This window comes from Anolis carolinensis, chromosome 2, assembly GCF_035594765.1.
Source record: "Anolis carolinensis isolate JA03-04 chromosome 2, rAnoCar3.1.pri, whole genome shotgun sequence".
In the NCBI taxonomy this organism is placed as follows: Eukaryota; Metazoa; Chordata; class Lepidosauria; order Squamata; family Dactyloidae; genus Anolis; species Anolis carolinensis.
Genome location: NC_085842.1, coordinates 138801473 through 138821490, shown reverse-complemented (window position 1 = coordinate 138821490; position 20018 = coordinate 138801473). Strand labels below are relative to the sequence as shown.

The 20018-nt window shown below is 39.1% G+C and overlaps 1 protein-coding gene across 6 annotated transcripts in view; it reads left to right on the top strand.

The window, feature by feature from the left end:
* The window catches only part of septin9 (septin 9), a 267624-nt gene that overhangs the window by 234800 nt on the left and 12806 nt on the right, over positions 1-20018 (top strand). For all 6 annotated transcript variants that reach the window (XM_062970655.1, XM_062970657.1, XM_062970656.1 and 3 more), the window contains 5 exons: positions 7434-7562; positions 7837-7918; positions 10732-10869; positions 17679-17796; positions 18863-18958. In XM_062970655.1, the coding sequence (XP_062826725.1) occupies positions 7434-7562; positions 7837-7918; positions 10732-10869; positions 17679-17796; positions 18863-18958 (563 nt within the window). The remainder of the gene's footprint in view (positions 1-7433; positions 7563-7836; positions 7919-10731; positions 10870-17678; positions 17797-18862; positions 18959-20018) is intronic.

The window sequence follows — 20018 nt, the reverse complement described above, 5'->3', positions numbered from 1 at the left end:
CTTCAGAGGTTACATCCTCTACTGATCTATGAATCCTTGAAATTATTTGCCCAGGGACAAAATGCTCACTAGCCCTTGGAAGAAAGAGTTGGTACTTCATCTCCACCTAAGAGCCACTCACTTCTCATAACTGAATCATAGGCTGTTGGCACTACCGTGTTTCCCCGAAAATAAGACAGTGTCTTATATTAATTTTTGCTCCCAAAGATGCGCTAGGTCTTATTTTCAGGAGATGTATTATTTTTCCATGAAGAAGAATTCACATTTATTGCTGAACAAAAAAATGAACATTTATTGTATACTGTACAGTAGTTGTCATCACAAACCAGCATAACCAGACAAACGGTAATCCTATCAAGAATGTCTTATTACTACAATTATTTCCATGTACAACACTCTATGGTACGTACATTTACTGATCCTGCAAGCTCTGTTCTTCTGTTCGGCGGGCATGCTTCCAAACAAAACCTTTGCTAGGTCTTACTTTCGGGGGAGGCCTTATATTTAGCGATTCAGCAAAACCTCTACTAGGTCTTATTTTCTGAGGATGTCTTATTTTAGGGGAAACAGGGTAGGAGTGGGCTAGCCGGTGGGCATCATTATTCATCCAGTGTTCACTATGTATAACTTTCCACTAGGAAGAGGGCTTCATTTCTTTCTTCTGCATTTTCCTGTCCATCAGAGACTTCATTGTGAAGTTCAGAGGTTTGTGCTTCTATGGGATGCTCCATAGAGAAGAACACTTTTTGGTTTTTAACACACCCATGAATCCTTCTTTTGAAGTGCACGGAGACCCCAGAACAAGGAGAAAGAAAGGGCTTGAGATCCCCTAAGACAGTAGTTCTCAACCTGGGGTCCCCAGATGTTTTTGGCCTCCAACTCCCAGAAATCCTAACAGTTGGTAAGCTGGCTGGGATTTCTGGGAGTTGTAGGCCAAAAACATCTGGAGACCCCAGGCTGAGAACCACTGCCCTAAAACTACCTAGCACCAGGACTACTAGGTAGTTGACTGTCCTCACTAATTATCAATGAGAAACTAATTTTAAAAATCAAAGATAAGAAGTACAAAGTGCAGCTATTGTAGCTGAATTCTCCCAGGTCCAAGAAAGGCGTACTGTATATATATTATATGTTCATACTATGCTTGTAGGAATCTTCATATTTAAGGATGGTGGCATAATAATGGGTGAGAAAAGTAGTTTGCTATCTCTTAGCTAGTACCTGCAAATGAATAATAATCTGTCAGTGATCAGCACCCCCCCCCCAAAAAAACAAAACAAAAACAAAAACAAAAACCAACAACCCTGTTTTGAGTGCCTGGAAGTACATGCCTCTTGTGTGATTGACTAAGAGGAATGAAAATGGCATATTATAATACAGTAATTAACAATGATGCCAGGAGTGGAGGGCATTGCTTTTGAGGCTAGGTTGACTGCTTGCCAGCTGGCATGTTCTCTGTTCTATCAGGAATTATTTTGGAATCCTGAATGACAGAATGAGTTGGACTCATGATTCAAAGAGGGGAGGAAGAAAAACAAATCTTATGTATTTATTTATAACTGCAAGTTGTAATAGTCTGACTACAGTGAAGACAGGGGAGGGAGGAAACTGTGTTCAGATGGCCTCATTAAATGTCCTAGTGATCCTGGAGCAGCTGCTCCACTTTGGCCTCAGCAGTTTCCCAGGTGCCAGCTTTTTTCCTGTGACCAGCTTCCCTTAACCATTTTAATAGACTTGTTTCTTTCCCCTGGGTGGAAGAAAGAAAAAATTGGTTCTCCTGCTTCAACAGCAGTGAAGCAGACTCCACTTCAGAGTTATTCATTATCGAGCAGAATGTACTGACTCTGAGCTCTAACAATAGTAAGGTGCAAAGTCCTAACAAGATGGAGGGTGAACTGCTTCAGTGTCTTTAAATATGATTGCTAGTAGCGACTGCACTACTACAGAGGTTTACATCAGGGCACGTAAGGAACTTGAGGTCTTACTGAAAGAGTGATCTTATCTGAGACATCCTAACAATCTTCTGAAATCATGACTAACCCCCATCTACTTGTCCATCTGCCTGCCTGTCTGTTTCACTCACTCGCCCATCCACCTACCAAGCTACTGGTGCTCCCAGAGACTCACCCTCCCACTCACTCACCCACACACTCTCTCTTTGCTGACCATCCCCTTCCAAGAATGCCAATCCATATGAGAGAGTGCATGGGAGAGTGAGTGGGAGTGGTATTTTTTTTTAAATACTGTTTTGGAACAAAAAATAGGGGGTTTCCTTGCAAAATAGTTTTACCCCTTTTTTTTAAAAAAAAAAAAGAGGGGAAAGATGTGACTATTATGTGATGAAACACAATAATCCTTAACCTTTTGCTTTCCAGGAGGGAAAATGGGAATCTGTGCTACTGAGTTGTAGCACAGTGGAATGCACACAGGCCTGTCTTCTTGGGATGTCTACAAGCAGTCAAGGAAACCAGGGAGAGGGTTACTGCTCTGAACAGTTTTAAGTCCTGAACACTGCTAAAGTGACCTCTTCCCCCAAATCAACTGCAAGCTCTTCTGTGCCTTCTTGCTTGAATTCCCGAAAACAGGGACACATTTTTCTGGGGGTTTTACAACTAAGTACATTCACATCCTATTTTAGCATTTATGTAGTTCTGCTAGTGGTCTATAGTTGGCAGATATTTATCAGATGAACCCAAACAGGCAAGTTGAGATAGTTCAATTTTATTTTGAATGTAATTAAAATTACCAATTTTCATGCTCACTGAAGTTCTCATCGAATGAATTCTACCACCATGAATATTTGAATTTTAAGCATCTTTTGTCTCATCTGCTAGCAATGCGTTGGCTATATAGATTTTAATAAAATTCCAGATTGCCCTCCAGCCTTTGCTGGGCTGACTTGAGATGTTTAGGAAGTGAAGCATTCAGTTTCTTCTGTCTTTATTTGTGACTTGATGGAAGGCAGCATGAGGAATATAGCAATCCATCTGCTTTTCTCATTTCTTTGGAGGCCCATAAAATATTCATTCCTGTGCACATAGGAGCTTCAGTATATCTCTGGAAGACCAAATTGGATTTATTCCATTGTGTGTATGAATGCATGCTTTGCTATGCAGATTTTTGCAGAATCAACTGAACTAAGTTGTGTGCATATATTTAAAACTTTGGACCACTGACTTGTTTTTCCTTCCTTCTGATTTTACTTACATTGTTTGGTGGCAAATATATATGCTAGACACCCAATGACATACAGACACATATAGACAGGATCAGGGATGAGACAGTCCAGGATTCTACTTTGTTGGTCTTCCTGTCTTCCTATTCACTATTGGGTTGATATGGAAATTGGCAACCCCATACTGTTTATGCTTTGGGAAAATATTTGGGTATTTTTCTAGATATCTGATTTAGATATTAAGAGGCACAGATTCAAACATGGCAAGAACAATGATGTTATGGTGCTGAATTCATAATACTAGGAGATATGAATGATTTATTGTTTGGCTATTCCAGAAAACAGATCAAAAGTGCAGTACCAAAACTTAGCAAGATCTATTTTCCCTCCTTCCTTCCTTCCTTCCTTCCTTCCTTCCTTCCTTCCTTCCTTCCTTCCTTCCTTCCTTCCTTCTTTTTTCTCTCTGCATTGCAACCAAATTCATTAGAATCCCATGCCGGGGTAAAGAATTGCAGTCTTGTGGTCTCTTGGGTCTGTTTCAGTATTTTTTCCTGACTCTTCATTAATCATTTGCTTTACATTTCTCTCATGTCCTGCCTGCTCCTAGTTGAAGCCAATACATCAATTCTGCCCTTTGTTTTAACAATGAAGTAAAACTTTATGTAGACAGCAAGAGCATGATTTCAGTAAGGGTATTTATTTGGTTGCCTGTAAACTTAACCAGATGTGTTTAAATCTTTGAGGTCCCTTCATTCCTTGTTTTTCTTTTACAGCATGATTTTGTGTATGCATTAGCATCCTTCTGTCTCTGGTGCTATGAAACACATAATGAAAGACCTTTTCCTCAAGAGAGTCTCCTGCAACCTGAACTCACCAGATGTTTTAAAATAGGAATTATAGGCTGTATTAAAGAGATCAATATAGTTCAGTTAATGCCATCTATTTGTGATGTTTATTTCATATGGTTTTAACATACATTACAAGGAGATTGCTATTAACTCTAGGGCTAAGTGGTGGCAGAATAAAAAAGCAGTGTCTCTTTTTGACTCCTTAAATGTCAACCATTTTACAAGATGTCCTAATGGATTTCCTTGTTTGATTTTGTTTTTGCTTATTTCAATTTTCATTTAAATGTAGAGCTCCAAGTGAGCGCTTTATCTTAGAAAATGAACCAGTAATCTACCTTATCAATACATTTTCAGTATGCCATATGACACCAGTTCTTTCGAAGACCCCATTTCTGATGGATACCTGAAACCATGGTGAATAGTGAACTATCTATTTTGTTTGTGCTTGGGTCAGAATTAAGTACTCTGGGCATGCACTGGAGGATCTAGAGAGGTCCACAAACACTTCTGGGGGAAATATTTTTGGTGCATGAGGAAGTGAAACCACAGATATTGAAACTGTGGATAAGGGGTCATACCATATTTCAGTAATTGTTTCAGTTATTCTTTTAGCTAGCTGCTGTTGCTGGCAAAATCCATGAAAACATCTTTTCCAGAACATTGGGTTCATTTTTTCCTGTTTACACAAGCAGTAGATTGGCTAAAGGAAAGAAAACAAGGAGTGGAGGATGAGAAGTCATTTTAAAATTTTGAAGATGGAAGCAACATTTTCCTCTTGAACGAAAAGGGAGTTTGTTGTTTTTGGAAATGAGATGCATTTCTTTTTCACACTTTCGTGCTTCTCTCACCCTGTGATGACCAACATCGGGTTCAATTCCAAAACATAGGGAATCAATGTGGAAAACAGGAGGACAAACTGTTCGTATGCAATGGAAGGCAAGGTACTCAAAAGTCTAATGGCAGATGATAACAAGTTCTGCCAAACAGATGAGAGTGACCTAAGCATGCTTGGAGAGCACTGGGGTCATGGGATATTTAGAATCAGTTGGAAAAGAAAATGGTATGACAAGAGGGAGAAAGTGAATTGCTCCATTAGAGTCCTTAAGACAGTTATTGGTGGAGCAAGTAGGAAGTTTCTTTGGCTCCCTCTGAACCCTTTCTTCAGGCAAGTGGGGACTTTATTTTGTTGGCAGGACCTTTGTTCTTAAATCTGTCACATAAAGGTGTTTCTAATGTGTCATGTGTTTTTTTCCTTTTTCATTGCATTTTAATTGTGCTTTGCGGTATTTTAACGGTGTGCTTTTAAAACAGAAATCTTTAATTGTTTAAAAACCTTTTTACATAATAAGATTTTAGCTGAACTTTGATATAAATTAAAGGAAGCTGCTTTGAGACCCATGAAGGGAAGAAGGCAGGATAGATATAAAATATAAAGAGACAAAATATCATTTTGTAACAAAGTTTGCATCTTATGTTGAGGTATGAGAAATAGGTTCAGCTGTGAAATATTGCTTAGAAAACCTAGACAAGGTTGGTTCGATATAGATCCCATTGATATAAATGTGAAAACTTATTTGTAACTTAAGTCTTATTTATTTTAATAAGAACTGCTTGTCATTAGCTTATGCATATTATTTGTCCAGCATATTATTTGTCAAGTTAAGTTGCCATGTGTTACCTGTAGCTTTTAGCATTTACCAGACAGGTATTATAGTCCAATATATCTGATTTGAGGTAATCAGCTGCTGATTGAACATTTAAGTTACCCTCATGACTTCTTAGGGTAAGGAAGGAAAACATATTCAAAACCTTCTGTCTATCTAGTTCTATGAATATTAAATTGAACCTTATGAAACTAGTTCACATTTTTCTTTATTTTGAGAAATCTTCTTGAAACAAACTTCTTTTACAAGGCAAGGAAGTATTATACTGGGAAAGTAAAATTTTACACAAGAATATCTGGAGAACATAGTGTTCATTTACAATGAAAATGGATCTAGGGCAATTTTAGTTTTACAAATAATAATAATAATAATAATAATAAAACTTTATTTATAACCCGCCACCATCTCCCCGATGGGGACTCGGGGCGGCTTACATGGGGCCATGCCCAGACACCATACAATATAACAAAATAAAACAATATATCATAACATAATATAATAGTACAAAAATAATCATATACATTACAACACAAATCAGAGCAGACAGGGCGGGCCACATGAACATTTAATTAAAAACTCGGGAGAGAGAGGCATATAAATAAAGAGAACAGGGGTATAAGATGGAACAGTCCAAACAGTCCAAAGGATAAAATCCAAGGGGAGTAATCAAAAAGGTATATAACATTTACTCCCCGAAGGCACATCGAAAAAGCCATGTTTTTAGATCTTTCTTAAAAGCCAATAAGGTGGGGGCTTGCCTGATAATAATAAGAGTTTGTGTTAAAGAAAAAGTTTAAAAACAAAGTTGAAGGGAGCAGAAATCCGACACCAAGGTATGAACAAATTATTCCATTTTTATCTAAGTTAAATATCAGTCAATTCCTGTTTCTCCATAAAGTTTAGGTGGCCTTACATAAACAAGGAAGATTAGATGAAAGAGTTGTCTGCAAGCTGACTGGCATGTCCAGTTGCAATTCAGACCCATCCACACTGCCATATAATTCAATTTGAACTGCATTATAATAGTCAGTGTAGACTCGTATAGTGCAAATGGAACCACATTAAACCACATTATATGTGTCTATGGAGCCCCCCGTGGCACAGCAGATTAAACCGCTGAGCTGCTGAACTTGCTGACTGAAAGGTCAGCAGTTCGAATCCGGGGAGAGGGGTGAGCTCATCCTGTTAACCCTGTTTCTGCAAATCTAGCAGTTTGAAAACAAGCAAATGTGGACGTACCACTCTGACAGGAATGTAATAGCGCTCCATGCAGTCATGCTGGCCATATGACCTTGGAGGTGTCTACGGACAATGCCGGCTGTTCGGCTTAGAAATGGAGATGAGCACCAACCCCCAGAGTCGGACACGACTAGACTTAATGTCAGGGGAAAACCTTTATCATTGCCTATATGAGTCTACACTGCTGTATAAGATAGTTAAATGCAACTAATCTGCATTCTGCAAACTGAATTATATGACAGTGTAGATGGGGTCTAAAACACCTTGTCTGGTGCCCCACAGAAGTAATTTCCCCCAAATCCTTACTATTGTAAAAGTGGGGCAAAATCAAAAGAATGATACCTTCTTTAAGCAATGACTGAATTTTTGCAGCCTTTGTGTGTCTAACCAAATGTCGTTTGAATAGAACATAAATTTACAGAGTGTGCAGGGCAGGCCAATAATCTGGTGGTTTTATTCATGCAAGAGCATGGCGTTCTGATATCTATGTCCCCTGCTGCCTTTCAGGTCAGAGTGGCTTGGGAAAATCCACACTAATCAACACTCTCTTCAAATCCAAAATCAGCCGTAAATCTGTACAGCCGAGTACTGAAGAGCGAATCCCCAAAACAATTGAAATCAAATCCATCACACACGGTGAGCCTTGCCAAGATACTGTGAGGTTGTTGTTTTTGCAGGTTGGGGAGGAAGAGGGGGATGCTAAGGATCTAACAGTCTGGAGGCAAGGTAAAGGGTTCAGAAAATGGAAAATCCCTTTAGGTCCTTAGAATACCAGATTTTGGAAAGTCTTTAAATGTGTGTAAGATCCCCATTGCCTATTTGTTGAAGGTGTTTGACTATGGAAGGATCTTCTCTACTGTGTTCATAGGGTGACATCTTGCTACCTTATCTTCTTCAACTTCTGTTTCAGATATTGAGGAAAAGGGCGTGCGCATGAAGCTCACTGTCATTGACACCCCCGGATTTGGAGACCACATCAACAATGAGAACTGGTGTGTGACCATTAAATGAGAAACCCAGGAGGCTACTTTGTGTGTTGCATGTGTATGGGAGACAAAACCATGCTTTAGATTTGGAGCTTTGAAATTATCCATGTAACGCTTTCCCCTTGGAAGTCATAGGAATATATCATTATCTGGTTATAATTAGAGTAGATTTTCATCTATCATCCATGTCAGTTACACAGTTAGCGGGTGAACAGTAATTTCACTACTACTATCCCAGAAGCAGCAAAATGCAGCACATCCCTCTTATCCACAGACTTACTATCCACAGTTTCACTTACCTACGTATCAACAAAATAGTCCCCTCCACAATGTCTGTGGATATTTCTAAATCCACCAATATAATTCTGTGATAAGCTTCTGATGCAAGAATAAGCAGTGAAACAAATGCTGAGCTTATGTTGATCTCTTTCCTATCCTTAAATCTAGGGGCTAACTGAGAGTAACTGGTTGAAATGTCCTCAGCAAACTTGAAGCTTGCTAGATGTAGTGTATTTCTACAACTCAATAGCTCTCAGCCTGACCTGTGTGTGTCCATGGTAATGCTATCTACAGTAGGCTGGGGAGAACTTGTGAACTACATTGTACCTACAAATATATCAAAAGATGTGTAACCATGGACTTGCTAAATTACCTGTGATTTGATTGCGTGTGCTCTAGCTGGGACTAAGAATAAGAACCAATCTTCTGTGAGGAAATACTATGCTATGCATCAATCAAAAGTAGACTGGCCATTGACTCCTGGTCTAAGGAAGTAAAATATGAGTGAAACAAAACACAACAGACATCCAACTTACATATAACTCACAGCTAAGAATAGGGTGAAACAACAGAAAGTGAGAGAAATCTGCCCCTAGGAAGGAAATTCACTCATGAAAGAGTTGTGGGGGAAAAGTATCTTAACTGAAGTTTTATTACCAATCTTTGTTTCCACAAGAAGCCCTTTTTCCCCACAAAGACAGACAGAAAAACAAGCACCACAAGCATGTTTATTCTTTCCCGTGTTATCCAAAATGTATAGATAGATATTTGGCTGGAATTACAGTAGAGTCTCGCTTATCCAACACTTGCTTATCCAACATTCTGGATTATCCAACGCATTTTATAGTCAATCTTTTCTATACATCGTGATATTTTGGTGCTAAATTCGTAAATACAGTAATTTCTACATAGCATTACTGTGTATTGAACTACTTTTTCTGTCAAATTTGTTGTATAACATCATGTTTTGGTGCTTAATTTGTAAAATCATAACCTAATTTGATGTTTAATAGGCTTTTCCTTAATGTCTCCTTATTATCCAACATATTCGCTTATCCAACATTCTGCCGGCCCGTTTATGTTGGATAAGTGAGACTCTACTGTACATGTAAAGAATGTACCTGTTCTGACGGACATACAAATTCAGCTTAAGAGCAAACATCTAGAACCTATTTTATCTGTAACTTAGAGACTGCCTATAAAAAGGAACTACAGTAGAATATCACTTATCCAACATAAGTGGGCTGGCAGAACGTTGGATAAACGAAAATGTTAGATAATAAGGAGGGATTATCGAAAAGCCTATTTAATGTCAAATTACATTATGATTTTACAAATTAAGCACCAAAACATCATGTTTTACAACAAATCGACAGAAAAAGCAGTTCAATACACAGTAAACATTATGTAGAAATTACTGTATTTACGAATTTAGCACCAAAACATTGCAACGTATTGAAAACATTAACTACAAAAACATTGCATAAAATGAATTTACAGTAACAACATTGTCGAAAATTACATCCGTAAAATGTTCAGTCCTTGCTGTCTAGAGAAATAGCCATGGATCAAGGCGGGAGGCAGACTGCGTTGGATAATCCAGAACGCTGGATAAGCGAATGTTAGATAAGTGAGACTCTACTGCACTGCCCTTCTAGGAAACTTGCTGGGCACTGATAAAAGTAAAGTGTATGGGTTTGCCAGTGATTTCTTGTTATGCTGGCGTGCAAACGTAAAGCAAGGTATAAATAATACTTCAGTTCAGCAGGAGATAAAAATTAGATAATGTATTTTCCTTTTCACAGCAAACACATAAAATATCTAATTTGCCATTTTATCCAAACCAGAAAATGTAGCATTTCTAAGAACAAGCCAGCTTATAAAACTTTCGTTTGGATTAGGCCGGTCTGTGGCGCAGGCTGGTTAGCAGGCAGCTGCAACAAATCACTCTGACCAAGAGGTCATGAGTTCGAGGCCAGGCCGGTGCCTGCGTCTGTCTCTGTTCTATGTTATGGCATTGAATGTTTGCCTTATATATGTAATGTGATCCGCCCTGAGTCCTCTTCGGGGTGAGAAGGGCAGAATATAAATACTGCAAATAAATAAATAAATAAATTAGGAGCCCCGGTGGCGAAGTGTGTTAAAGCACTGAGCTGCTGAACTTGCAGACCGAAAGGTCCCAGGTTCAAACCCTGGGAGTGGCGGGAGCGGCCGCTGTTAGCTCTAGCTTCTGCCAACCTAGCAGTTCGAAAACATGCAAATGTGAGTAGATCAATAGGTACCTCTCCGGCGGGAAGGTAATGGCGCTCCATGCAGTCATGCCGGCCACATGACCTTGGAGGTGTCTACGGACAACACCGGCTCTTCGGCTTAGAAATAGAGATAAGCACCAACCCCCAGAGTCAGACATGACTGGACTTAATATCAGGGGAAAACCTTTACCTTTACCTTTACCTTTAAATAAATAAATAAATACATTTTGCTCAGTATTCTTACATGCTCTGATGCTAATAACCATGATTTTCCATTTCCTTGCTCAGTTGGCAACCCATTATGAAGTTCATCAATGACCAGTATGAAAAGTACCTGCAGGAAGAGCTCAATATTGACCGGAAGAAGCGGATACCAGACAGCAGAGTCCATTGCTGTATATACTTCATTCCTGCCACTGGCCACTCGTATGTATACTTCTTCTGAATTGCATTTTTTAATTTTATTAACGAGCAAAGAAAATAAATTACTCATGTTCCAAAGTCCAGATACTACTGATCTGCCCTACTGCCTTCATAAGACTGACTTGTTATAACTTTTTTTGTGCCACATTCTCACAAATTAGGATGCCTTTTGCACATTGAGAGTTGAGCAGATATGTGGCCTAGAGTGTTGTGTTGCTGAAATGTGAATTCAAATCCCACTGATCAACAAGGACACTGGGTGACTTCAGGACAGTTACTATTTCTCAGGCTAATCTACCTGACAGGCATGCCATACCTATTAGATTAAGGACTTAGAGCAAGTTAACTATACATTTATGAATATGGGTATGAGAACTAATATGAATCATGATCAAAGACAATATTCCACCAGTATGAACTGAACCACAGTTTGTTTCTAGGACCAGATAAACTGGTACATTCAACTTCTGATTTCATGCAAGTCGTATGTTTTTGTTAGCTTGCTTTTGGATGCTCTTCTCACATCCCTATGCATGTACACATATGTACACATATGGATACAGTGCTGATTCAGAGTTTGTCTGCTAAAGGGCCTTTTCAACTGGCAAGGCCTCTTTGTAAGCTTGTGTAATTATACACTTCTGTTTCTCAGATACAGTTTCTGAAACTTTAGCTTCTCTGGCCCAGACCTCCTAATGGCATCCTGCAGTGTGCCTCTCACCCAGCTGCTTGCATGGTAGACGGTGCCTAGAAGTCTGATTGGTGTATTCCCCTTCTCCCAGGAACATGTGTTTCCAATACAAGAAATGATTTTGAAGTTCTGAGACACTCCATTATTGACTTTCAAGCCCCTGCAGTTACTTTTGGCTACAAGTAGCATGATACCGCTTCCGAGGGTTAGGGCTAGGTGCTCCCTTGACTCCTACAACAAACAGCTTGTTCTGGGGTTATTAGTTTTCTATTTTGTTGTCAAAATGATCATGCAAATCTGTGGATGGGAGAAGGCAAAGCTGGCAAGCCTTTATTAAGACTTAGGCTGCAGTGTTTCTGATGCATGGAGGTGGGAGATGTAGGGTTTTGAGGGGGGGGGGAGAACAAGAAACTGTTAAACCCCCCCCCCCTTAAACATATGCTTTTGATGGTTATCATGGCCCTAGAAATTCCTTTAGCTTGTCGAATCACTTCTATTTCAGTGCCAGCAATTTAGTAGTCAAAATGAATTCTATGCTGAGCTATTTTTTACTTTTCACAGAACTTTTCAGATGTAATAACAGTGCCCTTTAGCTCCCCCTAACAGAGTTGAATCATTGTCAGGGAATACTAGTTTGGCACTGTCTGACACCCGATGAAATTCTATATCCTTGTGGCTTTTAAACAGAAAAAGATGTGTATGTGTGTGTGTGGTGGAGGGGGGGGGGGTTGTCTACCCATTGTCATGTCTTCCTTCATGACAGCTCTGCTCTCCCCCTCACCAGAGAAAAACCCCATTCTGTTCCAAGGGCCATTAGGTTACTTACACACATATAGTAAAACTAACTAACCCAAGTTACAGCTGCAAATGAGGCCTGAATTGGAGTAACTTTGCTCTACAACAACTTTTTCTGGCCAGAGAACTCTGGCAACTGATGCTTGCATTGTCTTGGTCTCTTCTGGCCTCTACTTTCCCCCATAGGAGAGGATCTAAAAGACCTATGTTTTGGAAAGCTTTGCCATCTCTGACCCTGCATACCTAAATTGGGTGTGCAATGAATATAATGATATATTTTCTTTATGTAGTTGGCTTTTTGCATCTGTTTCAAGTTTCCCATGGTGTGAAATTTTAAAGATGTAAGGATAAAGGTTGAGTGTCCAAAATAATAATAATAATAAATGTTATCCACCTTTCCTCATGGCTTGAGGTAAGGCACAACATGGTTAAAATAGACAGATAAAATATAATACTATTAGAATGCATGTATTAAAATATACATAACAAAGACTCATACTAATAAAATGTTGTTTAACATTCAGTTTAAAATTGACTAGGTAGACCTGCTGGAAGAGATATGTCTTTAGATGGGTTTTAATTGTGACAGCTCATTTAGCTGTTGGAGCTCTTCTGGAAGGTCATTCTACAGTCTTGGGCCATGCGATGAAAAGGTCCGCTGAGTGGCGGTCACCAGTAGGGTTCTGGCTGGTTGGAGTAGCAGTCCCCCAGAGGACCTAAGTGTTTGGTGCAGATTGTACGGAAAAAGGCGATCCTGTATGTGACCTGGACCCAAACCATGTAAGGCTTTAAAGATCAAAATCAACACTTTGTACTTTGCCTGGAAATTAATTGGCAACCAGTAGAGTGACTTTGCTATGAGTGTAATATGCTCATGACTAAATGTTCCCATCACCAATCCAGCAGTCATTTTACTCCACATTTCAACATTGTCCTCATAGGTGGCCAAGATAGCAACACTTTTACTTTCTGATAGTTCAGTGTACCCAAATTTTGTTCCATGCACAAAATTAAAATCTATATGAAATTATCTTTAGGTTATATGTAAATTGTATATGAAACATAGACTGAGCCTATGTTTCAGCATGGGACACATCTCCATGAAATCTCATTTTTCAAATATATGCAAATACAGGTATTCCAAAACTGGAAAAAAAATCTGAAGTCCAAAATAATTCTGGTCCCAAGCGTTTTGGTTAAGAGATACTGTTAATGGTAGGCCTTCATGTGGGATATTTTTTAGGAAACAGATACCTGACGCCGTTTACATCTTTTCTTGGATTCTCACATACAAAAACTCTTTTGTTCAAATTATTATTAGTAAGACTTCTAATGGAGTAGGAGACACAACAATGTGCATATGTATATACACACCAAAACCTCATAGTGCAACAAAATCCACATGTTGTTTTCATGTCCTTCCCTTATCAAATCATGGGGGAGCCACTGCTATATGTTTTTTAGCCCATGCCATGTGATGTCAAGATGCCTTAGAACAATTCAACCAGATCCCAGGAGTGTAAGCAGTCTGTTCTTCCTTTTCTTAAAAAAATGTTCATGGTTCTAGTGCATGGCAAATATTTTAACACCAGATGCCTATTCCATAGGATCTCTTGCTTCCAAAACTGCAAAAGTTGATACCCCACTGAATTATGGAGAGAAGTATGAAAATAAACAAACAGTAATTTATTATAATATACATAAACTGGAAGGCATTTTATGGGCCTTTCCTGGAAAAAAACCACTATATAGGGATACAGCAAATATGGCAATGGTAATAATAAATAAATTTAGGTTTCTACTGTAGCGCCCCCCCCCCCCCCCCCCCGCTTCAAAATGCCAATACACTCTGAACATGTCCTACATTTCTCCCTTTTCTAATTAAGGCACTCATGGCCCTGGCACCTTCCCGATGAAGCACGTGCATTTTTCACACATTGCCTGTATTAGCATATTATACATCAGGCTTCAATGCCTTTGGGACATTGAGTCCAGCTTGAAATGAGCACTGTTTTCTGGGCTGATGAAATTTGGATTAAATTAAATTCAGCTCAAATCTCTCCCATCCTCCCCTCCTCCGGTCATAAATATTTATTGTATACTGAGTCAGGCATGCACATGAAAGCTGCAAGTGGTTTTTATGAGTCTTTTGAATCCCTTACTGTAGACTATAGAGCAGTGCTATTGTCCCATCTTATTACAGCTTAATTTTGATGGGTAGTTTGCCTGATTTTGAAATTAAATTGACTGTTGTAAAACAAAATAAAATAAACAATATTTCCCATTTTAGCTTCTTCTAAAATAGACCTTTCTGAAAACAATTTGACTATTGTAGAATTTCATCCTCTTGTGTGTACTTCTCTCTCTCCCTCCCTCCCTCTCCCTCTCCCCCCCTCTCTCTTTCTCTGTGTAATATGTCAAATCCTTGCTATGTCTTCTTCCTTGTCCTAGAGTATTTAACAGCCTTTTAAAACAGGAGCTTTCTTGTACTCTTGTAAAAAGGCAAAGAATAAAAGCCCGTTTTGAAAACATGGTTAGAAGTATAGTCCATTATATATAGAGAGAGAGATCTGATCACAGTTTAAAACAAAGCAAATACATTTTAAAAAAAACCAGTTAGTACAGTGTACATATAAAGCTAAAGTGCAATTAGGATACAATAAATATAATTAAAATTATGTTTAAAACTCACAATCTCATCCCAGAATCCCATCCACAACGTCCCCAACATTGTACCCATCAATCCTTGACTTCCCAATCTTCTCATCATCGTTTCTGAATACTTGTGAGACACATTTTTCATTTGAATATTTTGAAATACTTTCCAATCCTTGGCCCATTGTGGTCTGTACTTAAAAGGCTAATGCTTGTCCATTTGTATTTCCTAAGCACCATAGCCTCCAAATCCATACATTGTTCCTTTACTTTAGACCTTTGGCCTTCCTTGCATAATCATTTTCATACTGCATCAGCACTGCATCTTCTACTTATGCTCTTTCTATTATCACCTGCTTTCTTTCTTCTTCTTCAGTGAAATGCTTGTGTTCACATTTAGGATGTCTTGCTGGCTGAAATAAATAAGTCAGCAAATTCAAATTCCCATGCTTTTATTATTTTGAAAGGACAGGGGACAAGCATTCAAAGCTTGAATTTGCCAGCCACCTTTATCCTCATAGCCAAAATTACCACACACATCAACAGATGCATGCACACACTCAGTCAGGCCTGTGTCATTGTAGGTCAAGCATTAATTGGATCCTAATTTAGTTTTTGCTGAGCACAGAGGAGAATTATATTTCTTTAGGACTGTGAAAACTGCTTTTAGCTTGCTTTTGACAGACATTTTCCTATTGTGGGTCATTGGTATGGAATGGCTACTCCCTATAAACTGCCAGGCATAGCCAAGATATTTTGGAAACTGGGGAGAAGAAGGGGGGGGGGGAAGAGAGAATGTACTTTTGGTCTGCTAAGCATTTGGCATTGTATTTCTTGGCAAAAACAATCCCTAATTAGGAAGCCTCATCTGAATTGAAAATTTTGGACCTTCTGTTTTTGCTGACGTCTGCATAAGTCGGAGAACTTAACATACACCAATTTGTTTTAACTTGGATTGCCACTCCCACAGAAAAAACATATCACTCATATATTCATGTGATACATGACAAGTGTACATGTGTTCATGTTTCTGCAACCCATGCGCATTGTGAATGTTGGAAATTATAGTCCAAAAAAAATTCAAGTTTTGACACATATATAGTCAAATTCTCCAAAGTTTTAATTCACATAGAATGAAGAAAGTTACTTTTGCCTCCTGGGCAGTGAGTAAAACTACTACATCTGGCAATCCACTTCCACATCTTAGCCCAAATGAACAGCATGTGTAACACACAGCAAACCCTTGATTTCCATGGTAGGGAATATATTTATTTAGTTGTCCTGCACATCCTCCAAAGAGACCAGTGCAGCATACATGGAGATTACCCCTATATTTATTGTATTGTATTGTATTGTATTGATTATGTATGTATGTATATGTTTTCTCGTTAATCCTGTAGAGTATGCTTAATAGAGTACGTTTGCCCCAGGTCACCCAATAATTGTTATAGCTGAACCAGAAACTAAATCCTCTGTGCAAGTCAAATCTATAGTTGGAAATAAATGAAGATAACGATTCTGTATACTGTAACTCAATGGCAAACTAGACTAAGATGCCATTGACACAACTGGCAACTGCATAGTTTTCAAACAATAAATAGCAAGCATGGCCTCTGCCTGTACAGAGAGAACAGGGGGCTTCCAGCATTCCTCACTTCCTCAATTGTGGGAGCAGATCTGCTGTGTCTGCTACTTGGTTTGAGATTGCATTTGGTCTGAATGGGAGTGTTTTCTTCCAAAATAAATAGCAGGTATGTGGAGTTCAATCCATATCAGGATAACAGATAGACTGGATTGTTATGTGCTTTCCGGGCTTTTATGGTCATGCTTTTTATGGGCATACCTCACAACCTCTGAAGATGCCTGCCATAGATGTGGGTGAAATGTCAGGAGAGAATGCTTCTGGAACATGGCCATACAGCCCGGAAAACACACAACAACCCTGTGATTCCAGCCATGAAAGCCTTCGACAACACATTGACAGCTAGGTGCTGGACTGCAAGGGTTGAGACAAGGGTTCAGTTCCCCACTTACCCATGGAAGTCTATTGATTGACACTAGGAGAGTTATACAATTTCTGCCTTAGGGTCATAATAAGTCAGAAACAACTTGAAGGCACAATAACAACAAGACTTGAGGCCAGTTTTTAACCCTCAACTAGAATAGTTGCACATAATTACTGATCTTACATTGGTGGTGAATTACTAGTTTTCCAGTACGTTGTGACTAAAGATTAGATTTAAGGCCTAAGTGAATTTTAAACTCATGTTCTGTGTTTACCTGTACTTTAATCTTTATTCTCTATGTTTTCATATATGAATTTCATATAAATACATTTTAATATATGTATTTTACATAATGTTTTACAATTATGTGTTTTTAACTGTGTTGTGCCCTACCTCGATCCTTAAAGAGAGGCGGGTGAGAAATAAAAGTACTACTACTACTAATAACTGATCAATTCTAAGTGAGCAAATATTGGTCCCTCCTTTGATCTAGTTCTTGTGGTCCCAGCCAGTTCTTTGACTTTAGGCAGAAGCTCCTGAGTGGGGAGAGAAAAGGGCCTGCCTTTTTGTGGCATTTGAGTTAGTGGAGAGAGGAACAGAAGCAATGACTTGAAGCCATACACCTCAATTTCCATCATTTCCTTTTTCTGTAATCTTGCTTTTAGCCTTCGGCCACTGGACATTGAATTCATGAGGCGCCTGAGCAAAGTAGTCAACATTGTGCCTGTCATCGCCAAAGCAGACACGTTAACACTGGAGGAAAGAGACTACTTCAAACAACGGGTAAGGGGCAGGTGGAAGTAGGGAGAGGGCAGTTTCTCTGACCTTCCCGAAGATTGTCTCTCCTACAGCTCCACACATCCCACATGGTGGCTGTCTGTGAAACCCAATAGCTGGGCAGGAGCCCAACACATTCCTTGGGACGCAGCTCAGAGCAATCTCGCATGGTGAGAGGGAAGGCCTCCAGCAATCCCCGGACCTATTGCCTATGTTTCTCTTGGCTTGCCCTCTCTTCGGGGAGAGGGAATAAATTCAATTTCCCCATTTTGATACTTTTTCCTTTCTCAGATATTTCTACAGTTGTTGTTTTTTTTAATCAGTCTACTGCTGAAATTGCTATAGAAGAAGACAGTCTTTCAACTTTCCACCCTTGGCTTCTTGCCACCTAAATTTTCAAACACCTTCTCTGAGTCTGAAGTTAGTACCTGGAGCAATCTATTCTTTGCCCACGCCTTGCTCTGGTTACCAGGTTTTTTTAAAAACAATCTTTCATGGCTTCTGTGAGACTGAGTCTAGAGAGAAACAAAGTACTGTCTTTCTCCCTGCCAGTTTCCCAACACTGGTGCCCTTGGAGCAGGTGGCCCACGGCCAGCAAGAGGATGATAGCTATGCAACCTCCATGGGAGACTGCAGCGAACAGCATGAATCCTTAGATGATCAAAGAATATCCTCAAATGTTGACACTTACTAGTAATGTACTGCAGTTACTTTGTAATGTGTATCTAGTCAACCATGTCCACAACAGATTGTCACTGTTATTTGTTTATTTTACAAAATACAACACTGTCATTGCCATTTCCCAGACAGACATTTATCCAAATATGGACCAGACTTTTCTGCTATACCTTAGACAGTGTCCTGAGAGCCCTTGTGGGTGAGGAAGAATGTGACCCCATGTGAACTTCACTGCAATTCAGAATTCAGCACTTTCACTCCAGCTATTTCAAGAAGGAATATTTTCTTCTTTCCTGCTTCCCTCCCTCCTTTCTGCTTTCCTCTTCTTTTTTTTGGCAATGTGGGTCAATTACTGTGTAATCACCAATCTGTTCTCTTCCTTGTGTTCTCTTAGATCACAGCAGATCTCCTTGCCAATGGCATTGATGTGTATCCACAAAAACAGTTTGATGAAGATTCTGAAGACCGACAAATAAATGAAAAATTTAGAGTAAGTGGGCTTATATTCTGCTTAGTTTGTGTTCAGAGGTTTGATAGTTGAACTTTAGGACTGAACCTAAAACCTTCCACTTGATTAAATGTATTTCATTTATTTGTTATTTTTACTAATTACTTAAAGAAGTGAGATGTTCTTTGAGGGCCAGTAGCAACTCAACTGAGTGAGGCAACCAGTAGCAACTGCAGAAAGCTTCAGCAAGGGCTTGGGAGACTTATGTGTGCCATGCAGCCTGCCCAAGCCCTTTCCAAGTCCCCTGCATTGGGGACAGCTGTTCTGATGCCACAAATGCCAGCCCAACCCACTCCATGTCTGTGCATGAAATAGGAGAAGCAGGGCATCTCATACCATCTTCATCTTTCTTTCAGTTAAACTGTGTCAGTCACCACGCAGCAGGCAAAATGAAATATAAAATAGCATTACAATAAAACAAAATTAACAAGAACATCTATGTCCTACATAAAGAAAATAAATCAAATGCCAGCACCAGTAACAAATAATAATAATAATAATAATAATAATAATAATAATAATAATAATAATAATAATCATCATCATCCTACTACCCTGGCACAAGCCAGTAAAGGTGGTCCCAGTGGTGATTGGCACACTGGCTGTAGTGCCTAAAGACCTTGACCAGCACTTAAAAACTATTGGTGCTGACAAAATTACCATCTGTCATCTGCAAAAGGCCATCCTACTTGGATCTGCATGCATTATTTGCTGATACAGCACATAGTCCTAGACACGTGGAAAGTGTCTAATGTGTGATCCAATACAACAGCCAGCATGATGATTTTGTTTACTGTGTACTAATCTTGTTGTGTATCAAATAATAATAATAATAACTTTATTTATACCCCACCCCATCTCCCAGAGAGGACTCAGAGCGGCTTACAACAGTGTAAATAACAACAATAATCAAAATAAAATGATGATAGTAAAATAATAAACCAATAACCAATTTAAATAGCATTAACACACGTAACTAAGCAATCCATAAAAGTACACAGAACAAAAGTAAAGTTCAATAAATTGACTTTAAAAAAAGCTA